At 46.8% G+C, this 13,843-nt stretch overlaps 1 protein-coding gene across 1 annotated transcript in view; it reads left to right on the plus strand.

The window, feature by feature from the left end:
* Window positions 1-2,760: 2,760 nt before the first annotated feature.
* Window positions 2,761-13,843, plus strand: part of CACNG2 (calcium voltage-gated channel auxiliary subunit gamma 2) — a 58,799-nt gene continuing 47,716 nt past the window's right edge. The window contains exon 1 of the mRNA XM_065422875.1: window positions 2,761-2,971. Coding sequence (XP_065278947.1) covers window positions 2,761-2,971 — 211 coding nt within the window. The remainder of the gene's footprint in view (window positions 2,972-13,843) is intronic.

The raw sequence follows: 13,843 nt of genomic DNA on the forward strand, positions 1-13,843 counted from the left end.
GGCGGGGTGGGATCATAAAGACTCTTGGAGTAGGGCTGGGAAAAGATGGGGTTTGGGCGTTCTCCTGCCCAGCCCGAAGGAGCTTGCCCTGCACACGTTTTGTTGTGCTGCAAGACACTAGCTTTTTGGTAGGGAAAGTGGGAGTCTCCTGGTCCCACCCATACCCCAATGTAGCCACGTGGTTGCCCCGTCAATAAACTTTGTTTCCCTGCTTGGCCAGGCTGTTTAATGCACTGAAAGTCGTTTGTAGACTTTCGTGGGTTTAAATGTGCTTATTGGGACCAAGAAGACAATTAGAGGTCGTGGACAATGAAGCCACACTGTTAAGAGGGAAAGAAGAAAAAGAAAAAAAGCAGAAGACAAAGGAAGAGAGAATGTGTAATCTTCACACTACAGCAAAGCTGTCATTGCCCGTGTGGGCAGAAATGTTTAGTCTAGAAAATTAGGCTAAAACCCAGGTAGTTTGGTAATTGACTTGCAAAGCTGAGAAGCGGGTGTTTTATTGTAGGTCAGTCAATTCGATAGCAGAAGGCAACCTTTAGAGATGAATTTATACCTGGTGCAAAGTGGTTTGTAATTCACTTTTTTTTTTTTTTTTTTTTTTACAAACTCTTTAGCGTTCAGCAGACCTCTGAGAGTTTGTCTTCTAAGCATGAGCTCAGCGGGGGGGGGGGGGGAGTTATGAAATTGCAACGTGTCTCAAACGCTCCAACTGATTCAACTTCCCTGCACACCCCCCCCCCCCGCAGAAAAACAGTGAACCCAAAGCAGCCCTTCTGGTCTCTTGTTCTCTGAACTATGAAACTGATCAGAGATAAATTAAATCTGTAGCATCAGGAATTAGATGAAGTCATTTTTCTCTTTACTGGTGTTAGATTAAAGAACAGCTACACATGTAGAATGACGAGCGAGGTGAATAATGTAATTAACCGAGTGTAATGATACTGCTCGGAAAGGGGGAGAGGATTATGACATGATTTGATGTCAGCAATGTACAATGTTATAGACATGATTTCGGATTCGGTACTAACGAGTTATGTCTGACACAGGAAACTTTAAATACAATTAACTATTCCGACTTTGATTCGAATGGATTCAATCAACGCTCTTTTCGGTTTCAAATGTAGACATGAAAGGAGCATTATTTTTTGAGCGGAGAGAATTCAATTTGCAGCAACTCTTTTTTTAAAAAAAAAAACCCTTTTCATTACTAATCTTTTCAAAATGTCTGCTTGTTGGAGCAGCATTTGGGATTTCAAGGAAAGCTACAAAGAGAGAGAAAGACACCCAGAGATTCATACACTATTGGATAGGAAGAGACAAAGAAATGAGAGGAGAGAGGGGGGAAACCCCACTATGTAACTTGTAGCCAGCCCGAGAATAATGGAGATCAAGTGCTTTTTAAAAAAAAAAATTATTTAATTTTTAATTACCCTTCCACGTTACATTTCCCCCGTCTCCCGGGAAGAGAAACGGCTGATTGAAGTTTTGTGCTGGTCTAATTGTGATGTGAGGGTTGTATTTGGAGCTCTGGGCACGTATAGCTGGAATGCGAAGGAGGCTGGGCTGAGAGCGAGCGAGCGAGCGAGATCCAGCTACGCCTTTCTCTCAGCTCCTGAAGCCTAGGGGAGTTATCATTTCAGGGTTTGGAAGAAGAGGGGTAAAAACAGGAAAGGACAAGTGGGAAGGCTAATCAACCCCCTCCCCATCCTTCCCTGCTCCTCCGAGCAGAGCGAGGGTCACTCGCATTTGTAGACGCTGGGGGAAAGAGGATATAGGAAGAGGAAGCGCTTGCCCCCCAGTTTCCCATCAGCATCCCGGGCAAGAGGCACAGGAGCTGTTCTTCAGCACCGCGGAGAAATCGGTGCAGGGGAGCTGTCCAGATCAGCACCACCACGTTAATGCAGTAGGTGGGAAAGGAACTAACAAGGGAAGAGAGACAGAGGCAGCAAATCCCGCAGCAAGGCACCGGTTCCCTTATTTTCAGAAGCTTTGCCAAGAGGAGGAGGGAAATCCGTCTCGATTCTCTGGGAGAAACCCCCCCTCCCTTGCCCACTTTACCAACAACAACAACTGCTGCTGCTGCTGTGGGGAAAGCCATGGAAGGCAAGACCTCAGCACCTGTACCGCTGAAATCAAGGGCTCACAGTATACTGGGAAGTCTGGTTTGGTGGTAGGAAAAAAGAAAGGACGAAAAGGAAGGAAGAATTTGAACCCCCCAAAAAGCCAACCACAAAAATCCCAGGAAGATCACTGAGAAGAAAAAGGATTTTCATGGCGCAGGCTGCAGAGCTAAGCAAGACGCCTGAAGGTTGCATCTCTGCTCTTACAATCTCTAACTGTCTAGGTCCAGATAATGAGAGATTGTGCTGAGGATGCCGCTGCTCCTGCTCCCCTGTTCACTGTGGAAGCCATCTCCAAATTAGCCATTACATATGGAAACTGGAGACCAGAATTTTAGAAAAAGGGATTAAGGCATCTCATTTTGGGGGGGGTTCTCGCTTTAGTCTTTTTTGTTCTTTTCTTTTGCTTTTCTTTTTCTTTCTTTTTTATATTACAACCGGAACGTTTCTGATTTAAAAGGCAAGCCTCTTCCCGTGCGGTCTTTATAATTTACACTGTTTTCCGTGGGCTTTCTTATCTCCCTTTTTGATATCTCTCTCTATATATACCCATTATATTAGTAGTGGAATTATTATTTTATTAACACATACACCCCAAGAATCAGAAGGCGGTTGGGTATTTGTATAATGAAGAATTATGGGGCTCTTTGACAGAGGTGTTCAGATGCTTTTAACCACCGTTGGTGCTTTCGCTGCCTTCAGCCTGATGACCATAGCTGTGGGGACCGACTACTGGCTTTACTCCAGAGGGGTTTGCAAGACTAAAAGTGTCAGTGAGAACGAAACCAGCAAAAAGAACGAGGAAGTCATGACCCATTCTGGATTATGGAGAACCTGCTGCCTGGAAGGTATTTGATTCCGGATCTCCTCACCCCTCCCCAAATAAATCTCTCCACATTCCACCATTTTCTCACTTCCACCATGGAACAAGGGTGGTTGGGTTAGTTGCTGAGGAAAGAAAAAGCAATAAAAGGGGTAAAATATGCTCTCTACTCTGTTCCTTTATCCTTTCCTCTTCCCCCCTTCCAACTCCCCCCCCTAATTGGAGTAATCTATGCATTGTGTAAACATCCAGAGACCCCGTTAAAAGCAATTGTGTGATCCGCCTCTTTCCGGATCATTATTGCCTGGGAAAGCAAGCGAAATACTACATAACTGGTGCACGGTTGGCTATAATAACAGAGTAAAATAATTGCTCTCCTTTGCAAATTGCTTTGATGATCATAAGTCTGGGAACTGAGAAAAACGGCAAAACACTTCATATGTAAATATCAAGTTCCCTTTATGGGGGGAACACACCTAACCCCCAATCTTGTTCTGTCTAAGCAGCCTTATTTGGAAAATCCGAATGATTCCAGTCAGCTCAAGCAGAGTTCAAGAGCATTTCGTAATGTCTCTGAGCAGCCACACGCTGCTGGGGTGGGTTTTGTTTTTGCGGGTTTTTCCCCCCTTCTGAGTGTTTGTTCTCGTTAGAGGGTTACTGCAAAGTCTAAAAATAAATAAGTCTTTGAACAGAAAACCAGCCTAAGTATAATGTGGTGAAACTGAGCAGCAACTCAGCTCCCACCTACAGTGACATGTCTGATGGCCACTGGAGAACCAGCAATGCAGGCAGCCCCTGGACTCAGACGCTGGGGGGAGAGGAGGCCGGCAATTTGCTTTTAAATCTGTGTTGTTTAGTATTGCTATTGGTGTATGTGTGCATGGGGGGGGGGTCTTCAAATCACGTCCTGGAAGGAGAGGGGCACGGATGCAAATGTCTGGTTTATGGAGACACACACAGAGCATTTCCGCGGCTCGTAAAATCGGTGTTCAAGACGAGACTCTAAGCAGAAGGGTCGATTGGGGGTGGGGTGGGGACATCCACAGATAATGTGCATGTATGTCCATGTCTCCATGGGTCCACCTTAACCGAATTAGCCTTGATCGCTCTGATGAGGAGGAACGGGAAGTGGATACCGCAGAATTGGTTTTCTAAAACCAGCCCTGGAGGTTTGGGGGTGGGGTGGAGGCGGGGAGGGAATAAACTGTGTTCTGTCCTAACGTCTCTCACCAAAGCAGGCTGTTTGGAAATGGTTGTGGTCCGGGAAGAAGCGCGAATTGTCCCCCCACCCCACCCCACCCCCTCCTCCCCAGTTCTTGGTGCAAACGGTTGAGTGATGGCTGAACATGTTTTGAATAGCTAAGTGACTTCATTGAGCGATGGTCTGTTTGACGCATACTGCATTTGGTGCCCTTTCTCTCTCCAAACCGCTGCCTTTTCACATATTCTGCAGAGGAGCTCTCTGCTGAATACTCGATGCTAGCTCCAAGCCAGAAAATCAATATCAGTAAATTAAGCGGGGAGGTTTTAAACACACACCTTCCACACACAAAAACCAAACCCACCACCCCAGCATGAAGAGCCTCTCAGGCAGCTTTCAGCCGACTCGGGGAACGAGACAGCGACTTCATTAAACATTGATAAGAGCCCTTCATGGAAAAAGAAAAGCAAAGCGAAATGAGTAGGGGAGCTTTGGGGGCAAACAGCCTCTCGGTGAGCTGTGTCCCTAGGCTTGGAGACCTAGCGGGGAGATGAAGGCGAGAGATAAGAGGGGGGAAAGGACATTGATGTAGGGAATATTGTGCATTCCGATTGTGTGTCTACCCACAGGCACGTAGCTATGGCTACAATGGGGCGGGGGGGGAGAGGTTGCATTCCTTCTCCCCCACATTGGACCGGCCCCTAAAGGCACAGGGACTGACATGGCCTCAGCTGGGACCACCCCTAGATTCCAAGCGCTGGAATATTTACATTAAAAGGTCAGAATTGCCCCCCTCTAGGGTGACCAGAGCTGCGGCTATTAGGGGCTTTGTCTTGTATAGGCAACTACCCCCCACCCGGAAAAGCGTCCCGATTTTTCACACTTGCTATCCGGTCCCCCTCCCCCAAGGAGCCATCAGCCCCTTGCACTCCCTCGCTAACGCGCTCCGGGGCTCTCTCCCTCGCTCCGGGAATGAGCTCCAAGGGTTGGGAATAGCAGCCCTGAGATACAGACAGACAGACAGACAGCTGACTTGCCCCTGCAGGACCCTCTCCCCCTCAGCCTGCGCTGGAAGGGCTCAGCGCCCCGCCCCCTGGCAATACCCAGCTCCCCCCTCCCCACCCCCCTTTGTTTAATTGCTCTGCCGCCAAGCCGTGTGAACCTTCCGCGGGAGATGAGGCTTCCCATCCCACTACGGGGGAATGCGGAGGCAAAGAGGGAGGAGGGTGGAGGGCACAGCTACTGCTCTGCTGCTAATTAACTAGCCCAGCTGCTAAAATCGGCCTCTCCCGAGCGGCAAGGCCAGGTAGAGTTTGCACTAAAACTTTGACGGGGGGCTGGTGAAGGAGTTTTCGCGTGGCAGCACAGCTTGCTGGCCAAGGATGTGTGCAAGGGGGGGATTTTAGGGCATTCACACTAAGCGGGATTGGCCTTTGTTGCTGGGACAAGTCAGCATTGCCTCATGCTTCCCTGGCACGGGCCTTCCCAGCAGGGATTTCTGTGGGGTTGGATTTCTTTTCATTCCCCTTCCCTAGCTGACCATATTTCAAATCTCTTTGTCAAGCTGCTGTCTAATGGTTGCAAATGAAAAGCAACTTTGTGTTTGCTTCTCATCTCTCTGGGGTTTTTATTAGTGCGGTTGGCTTCCCTCCCTCCCTCCCCCCAGTCCTTTCTGGAGAGAGAATCAGAAACACTTCTCTCACACACCCTATTTGAAAGCTGGCTGCTTGGGGGCCAGGACCTGTTCCTCCCTTCCCCACAGAGTTCACCAGTGGCCTGGCACCTGGAAGGACAGAAGGCTGAGATCTCACCTGGGGGCTCGGCTAGATGACCCCCTTGCAGTCCCTTCTAACCTCATGATTCTGTGAAGTGCACAATGAGTGGAAATGGCAAAGAGGGCCCTCCACCTGAAATCCCCCACATCTACAGGGTGGCGATAGGTTGGAGTTTTTCCATGAACTTCAGTGGGCTTTGGGTCAGGCCTGTGAGGTGAGGAGGGGCCATTGATGTGTGAGAAGCTATACTGCTGGAAAAGAACTGAGGAAGTAGTCAATGTTTGTTCTCGGCCTATTGGTAGGAAGACACTGTCCAGGCCACTAGCATGGGGTGTTGCCTTGGTCCTCCAAGGACTCAGTGAAATCTGGGCTGGTGCTGGAGAGTGGTGGATGAGTAATGTAGTAATCATTTGAAATTGGGTTTTTCTTTTAGAAATATTCTTGTAGTTATTTACCTTTATATAGGCCAGGTGTGGCTGGGCACCCTGATAGATGCCTCTATTCAGGGTTCCTTCTGCTTCACCAATCAGTCTCAGTTATCACCTAGAGCTCTCTCCTTCCCTGGCCCCATCTATCTCTCAGGTACTTATCTGGCCCCAGTTACCATCCTGTCAGCCTCCATGTTCATTCTGTTTTTGGCTCTCTCCACCCATTCTGTTCCCTGCGGTGATCCACCTCCTCAGTCCCCCTCCTGAGGGAATAAGAGGGAAATTTAGTATCTCAGCCAAGATTTCCAAAAGTGATTAGTTATTTGGGGGAAGGGGGAGCATGTTTTTCAGGGGCACTTTCTGAAAACCAGGTCCCTTTAAGGTGTCTCAAGTTAGGCACCAATACATTCAAGCACTCAAAGTCACTAGTCCCTTTTGGAAATCTGGGCCCCCTGTTCCTTCTTTGTGAGGGTTCCACTTCTTTCAGATGGTAGCTTGGCTCCCCACAGTGGACTTCCAACCTTATACTGGAGGACCTTCTGTGCTGAAGTGAATAAGGATTCCAATCTCAATGCTCTTTCATGGCAGAGGGTCCTTTTCCCTCTTCCTCCAGCCCACCAATGAGCTCCAGTCCTACACTAGGGTAAGAGGAGAAATGTAGTCTCTGCTCATGTTAAGTACCAAACTAGCTATGTTTTCTGATCTGCCTCCAGGTACCTCTCTCTCATTGAGCTGCACTGTCTAAGCAATTTCTCATGTCACTCAAGAATCTTTGTGCCGTTTTTCTTAAAAGGGCAGAGACTGGCTCTTTTAATATAAAAACCGGCACTCTTTTTTAATTGCTCACCCACCCACCAAACAGCTCAGATCTGTAAACTCACTGCACCCATGGATCTGCTACTCTACGCCTTTTCTGCCTTTAAGAAAGTTGCTGATCCTCCAAACCATTTCCCTCTTTGCATGGAACCTTTTGTATATTTATTATTATGAATGATACTTCTGGTCTAACTGTAGATTTCCATTACTAGGGACTAAGTTGAATCTCCTCTTATAGAATCTTAAAAACTGAAAGACAGTCGTTTATTGGGGCCTTATGAAGGCTAACAGTATGTTAAGAACTATTAGGAAAGAGCTAGAAAATAAGACAGAAATATCACAATGCCACTGTATAAATCCAGACTGTACCTCCACCTTGAATACTGTGTGCAGGTCTGGTCACCCCATCTCAAAAAGGATATAGTGGAACTGGAAAAGGTTCAGATAAGGGCTATGGAATGGCTTCCATATCAGGAGAGACTTAAAAAAATTAGGGTTGTTCAGCTTAGAAAAGAGAGAACTGGGGGATGGGGGGATATGATAGAGGCCTACAAAGTCCTGAATGATGTGGAAAAAGTGAATTGAGAAGTGTTATTTACCCTTTCACACAATACAAAAAACAGAGGTCACCTGATGAAATTAAGAGGTAGCAGGTTTAATACAAACCAGAGGAAGTACTTTTTCACACAACGCACAACTCACCTGTGGAACTCATCACCATGGGATGTTGTGATAGCTAAAAGTATAACTGGATTCACAAAAGAACAAGATAAATACATGGAAAATAGGTTTATCAATGGCCATTCGCCAAGATGGTCAGCAATGTAATCCCATGCTCGGACCGACCCTAAACCTCTGATTATCAGAAGCCAGAAGTGGAAGATGGATGGATCATAATTGCCTTGTTCTGTGCAGTCCCCCTGAAGCTCTAGTACAGATACTGGGTAAGATGGACCCTGGTCTGACCCAGTCTGACAGCTCTTATGTTCTTAAATAGAAATGAACTGTATTTTGTATTTCTGTATTGTTATTGGCTCTGTCATGTCTTTATTATTAGAAAAGGGACAGCTCTAAGAGGCTTTTTATACTGGAGAGGAGGGAGAAAATAGTCCGGTGAGGGAAGGCATGAGTGATGTGCGCAGGGTTAGACATCCCTGTAGATCTCACTGGTGTGAAGACAAGTAATTGAATGGATGTTGGTGCAGAAAATAATTCCTGCCTAGAGACCCTTCCTGAGGAAAATTAATGAGCTGATCTGTTTCTCTTTCCAGCTTGTTATATCTGAACAGTGCATAGGAGTTTAGTGCAATTTCAGCGTTCGTGAAAAGGAAGGGTTGACAGCAAAATAAAGCAGGGTGTAGGCAGACATTGGGTAAGCTTTCTCCACACAGTTCTGGCAACATACCTCATCCTTGACCTGCGTAGACCCCCTGTTGTGTCAGTCCTGTGCCACCTCGCAGCTTTGTCATTGTACCTTGATCATGATCGGCCCCTCAATCTCCTGTTATGGTCCTGGTCCCAGTACCGCCCCCCACAGCTCTGCCAATGCACCTCTGTTCAGCCCTGCAGAACTGCCTGTTACTCTAGTCCTTGGCTCACACAGCTTTGCCAGTGCCCCCCAGTCCTGACTAGTAGTACCCCTTGCTGTTCTACTCCTGGACCTCCTCTGAGCACATGTTGTAAACAGCAACAAATTAACTAGGGTCCTTGTACCTTCAAGGTCCAGGATCACAGGAGGCCTAGATGCAGTGCTGAGCCTGAGTCAGAGCAGCAGGCGATGGCCCAGCGCATAGCTGATTGCTGCTGGCTTTCCACCTGCTAAGGGGAGGGAGGGTCTGGGCTGGCTGGCTGCTTCTTCATTGTGAAAAAGAGCAAGGACTCAAAAGTGAGGGAAAGATCACATTTCATTAGTGTGAGGGACAGCAGATAGGAAGTTTGCGTATGGAGCCCTGAAGCTTTGGTGGTTTTGGTCCTCCTCTAGACTTAATTCATAGCTGTCTGTAAATCATGGCAAGTTGTGCAGAGCTTTTATGATGTGGGTGAATATCCAACAGGCTGAGACCAGCAAACTCATTTCATTTGTGAGCTATGACAGGTTTAGTGCACATCTACAATGGTGAACGGCTGGGAACTGACTTCTAAATAGCTCTAAAAGAGCAAATATGAATCCTTCTACAGAGAGAGAGGGAGCAATGAGTTAATATTGTCCTGAAATGCACCAGGAATTGCCTTGTTGAAGGGAGTGGGTGGGAAATGTAGTGGGAGGGATACAAAGATGTAGTATGGCAGCAGTAACGCATAAAGAAATTACATGGGGGATACGATAAATGTTCTCTTTTCCAGGGAGACAGAGAGCTATTTCTGTTTGATGTTTCCATTTTAACCCATGCATTTCTCCGTGCACCCCTTTACCCATTCTAGTTTGGTATAGTCTAATCCAGAGTTCTTTAGTGGGGAGGGGGGACAGTAGGCAGGGGTGTTGGTGAGGTTTTACATCAGCACCATCCTATTCTAAAACAGAACCCAAAAGCAATGGTAAGCCTGGGAGCAGGGAACCCTTCAGAATCTCCGATCACTGCCCCTGTTTTAAGAACAGATTCCCAACTGAACATGCCCTTTTCATCCCTGGGGGAAGCCATCACTCCTCCATTCTGTGCCGTTTCTGCCCTCCAGATTGCGCTAGTTGACAGGAACTGTGCTCCCGCACATCACACATGAGGTCCTGCCCATTCCAAAGGGGTCACAGAAGAAAGTGTGTTTCACTAGAGAATTCAGCTGCTGCCCACCCCTTTCCTTCCCCCAAACATTCAGCGATTTAGGGTGTGTCAGGGGGATCATAGAACTGACATTACAGAAAATTCACCTCAAAGTTAGGGGTTTTTCCTTGCGTATGTGACCTTACCTCTACATCTCTGTTCCCAGCTTTTTCCTCTCCCTCCATCTTTGATTCATTCTAGCCATCTCCATTTTATTTTGTTCTCGTTTCTCTCCATTGTTTTCCCTTTTTATTTTCTTTTTCATCTTCATCTCCCTTCTGTTCTTTCTTTCAAAAGCAGCTGTCCTTTCCCTTCATTGCTTCTCTCATCTTCACTCCCGGTTCTCTGTTGTCCATTCCCCTTGCCCCCTCTCTTGTTACATGATCTTGTCCTCTTGCTTTCCTTGCTCTGTTCTTCATCCCCTTTGCTCCTGCATTCTCCTCTTTCTGTCCTCTCTCCTCTCCTCTATTCCATTATCCCCCATCTCTGGCTCTTCTCTATCTCTCCTCACTGAAGGATCCCAACCCTTTTGAAATCTGTTCCTCCTTTTCCACTTCTGAATTGTCCCAGCTCCCCCCAGCTTTATAAACTGTCTCTTTTTTCCCTCTCTCCTCCCTCTTCCTTTCACCCTCATCAGCTCTTGCTATCCTCCCTTCCTCCACTAAGGAATTTGACAGCTGTTGCTGTTGTGAAGGGGAAGCCAGAGTCCACACTTTCCTGCCCTCCTTCCCCCATTGCCTCCTCTTCTTCCCTCAGGGGGAATGCTGCCGCCACTGGGGCTGTCTGAGACATGAGTCCCCCCTTCTTCTGCTCTCTTCTGATAGTTGCCTGCAGTTGAGCCAGTTCCTCCACTTTGCTGCCTCCAGCCCTTTGTGACTGGAGGCCTCATTGGCAGCTCGGCAGAGGATCGGGCTCAGCTGCAGGCAGCCAGCCAGTGGGCCAGAAGGAGCTCACGGCAGCCTTCAGACATGAGTTAGTCCACGGTCCTACCAAAAAATAAAGGGTGCCATGGCCACAGCCCTGGGCAACTGTTGTGCTGTGACTAATCTGTGACTGTCAGGGAGAAGTGCCATGGCAAACATTCATTCCCAGCAATCTGTTTATATTGGGGAGGTTTTCTTTGCAAGAAAGGAAATGAAAGCTGAGATTAGCACTGACATTTAAAGGATTTGGGGGTGGGGGCAATGCCTGCAGGCTGCTGCTTGAGCCCCAAATGAATAGCTAGATGAAAGGACAACGTGATGACAGATGAAATTTAGTGAGGATAAATGCAAAGTCATGCACATTTTGGGGGAAAGAAACAGGACCACTCGTACACCTTTACAGTTTTCTAAATTAACAGCATCAGCTCAGGAAAGGGACTGGGTAGTCATGGTAGATAGCTCAGTGAAAACCTCTGCTCAGTGCGCAGTTGCAGGCAAAAAAAGCAAACAAGATGTTAGGGTGCATAAAGTACAGGATGGAGAATAATATGGAAATGATAATGCTTTTATATAAATCAATGGGGCGGCCTTCTCTGGAATACTGTGCAGTGCTGGTCACCTCATCTCACTAAGGTTATTGCAGAACTAGACGGGATTTAGAGAAGGGTGACAAATATTATTAGGGGCATGAAAAAAACTCTCAAATGAAGAGAGTTTGAAAAGATTGGGATTGTTCACCTTAGAAAGGAGATGGATGAGAGGGGATATGATTAAAGTACATGAAATAATTATTTGTCTAGATAAGGTAGGTCGGGAGCATCTGTTCTCCCTGTTGTGACACAACGAGGGACCATGCAATGAAATTGAAAGGTAGCAAAATGAAAACAGATAACGGGAAATACTTTTTCACTCAGTGTGTAATTAGACTGTGGAACTCACTGCCACAGGAAGTTGTTGAGGCCAAGAACCTTGTAAGATTCAATGAGTGAATGGACATTAATGCGGATAATGGGAATATCCAGAGTTGTCATAATTAATTATGATAACCATTTTCCACGGGGTCTAAAACCTCTTGCTTCAAGTCTTAAGCCAATCTCTCATTGTTGGAAACTAGATTGAGGTCTTTATGGGGAGAGATTATGTCACATTTTCCTGCCGTGGTGTTCTTACACCTTCCTCTGAAGCATTGGTGCTGCTCGCTGTCAGAGACAGGATACTAGACTAGGTGGGCCACAGGTCTATTTCAGTCTGGAAATTCCTATGTTTCTAAATGCTAGCCCTGCTCAATTGCACTCATAGGCTTTGAAGTAGCCTGTGTTTCTGCTACTGTCAATGATTGCCCTAATTTCACAAACTGATAGTGAGACTAGGTCATTTTTATCATATTTCCCTGGGTAGGATCCAGGGATCGAGGGCAATTGAGCGTATATGGAATTAAGGCGAGTCTTTTCCTTTGTACCCTATTGAATAAAATGAGTAGTCAGCAACGAAGATGCTAGATATGTGCAAAGAATTATTCCTATCAGACTCCTGGCTGCAAGAGAAAGCAGTAGGCTTTGGGCCTCTTTGATGCCATCATGACTGAACTAGAAATGAGGTTGTCTCCTTTCTCTTGCCTCAGTGGGAATGATTACTGAACTGGCATTCGATGCCGTACAACGCCGTACTGTTTCCATACCCAACAGCAAAGGGCCTGATTCTCCTCTCACTTACCCTGAAGTAACTCTGGAGTAACTCCACTGAACTTAGTGGAGTTGTATTGCTTTTTACACCAGATGCAAGTGGCAGGAGAATCAGGCTCATACAATGCAGTACTTGTGTTTAGTGAGTGAAACAGGGATCTCCGCCACTGTCTTTCTGTGCCCTTCCCTTTCCAGCACACCTTAGGGACCCAGAGCTAAATTGGATGCGGGTGTAAGTGGCTGCAACACCAGTAAAGTCAATGGAGTTGCACAGCCCCTTATACCAGCAGTAAATTGGACTCCCACTACCACTTTCTGGGAGCTGCTTCTATTTTTATGCCCATCACCCTGTCTAGAGAATTCAGAAGGAGACTAGAACAAACTGGCTTCTCTCAGGCGCAGATTCCTTTACTAGATCAGCAGCTTGATTTTGAGAATATGCAAAATGGCAGATGGGACAGTCTGGCTTTGAGTCTCTGACCACGAACGCTCCACCATTCTGTCTGTCTCCTTCCTTCCTTCGGAGCCTTCTGTGTTTCATTCTCCCTTCTTCACTGCCATCCCTCCCCATCTCCTGTTACACTCTTTCTCTTAAGAGCACAGTCTCCTCTCATTTTCCACCCCACGCACACAGAGCCCTCACACGTCAGGTTTTCACAACAGGGCCCGGCTTAGGAGAGGCAGGAGGCAGAATCAGTAGAATATGCTGACTGAAGTTCATACCCCAGCCCCCCACCAAATCTGTAAGCAAATACCCCTCAGAAGCATTATGGGCTTTATCCTGAACCTCACAACCCTGAGGCCGTATACTGATACCTGCCAGCTTTTCAAAACACAAAATGAGGATGATCTGTGGACTGCGGTATCCAAAAGGGGTCAGATTTGGGCCCACAGTGTCCCCTCTTTCCTATCCAAAGCTAGGGATTTGTTTGTTTTTGCTAGAAGCCGCCAAACCAGCAATAAATCAAAGATTCAAAATGTTGTATAAAGCAAACACTCTGTCAAATAAAAAAATAACACTAGCTGGCTACCTCCCCTGGATGGTTTTTTCCTTTCCTTTTTCTCTTCCCATTCCTCACTTTCTCTTCTCCATACCCATGTGCCTTTTTTCAGTGTCTGTGTTTCCTTCCTACCAATTTGTCTCCACATTTTCATTCTTCCTAAACTTGCTCTTTCTCTGAGACCCTCTCTCTTTCTAAAGGCCTTGTTTGCGCTAGCAGTTTAGCTGCACTGGGATTGATCACAGTTTAACTGTGAATGTAGACAAGGACACACCCTGGGCAGCACCAGTTCAGCTAAACCAGGGGTAAACCACA

The sequence above is a fragment of the Emys orbicularis genome, chromosome 1 (assembly GCF_028017835.1).
Source record: "Emys orbicularis isolate rEmyOrb1 chromosome 1, rEmyOrb1.hap1, whole genome shotgun sequence".
NCBI classification, from domain to species: domain Eukaryota; kingdom Metazoa; phylum Chordata; order Testudines; family Emydidae; genus Emys; species Emys orbicularis.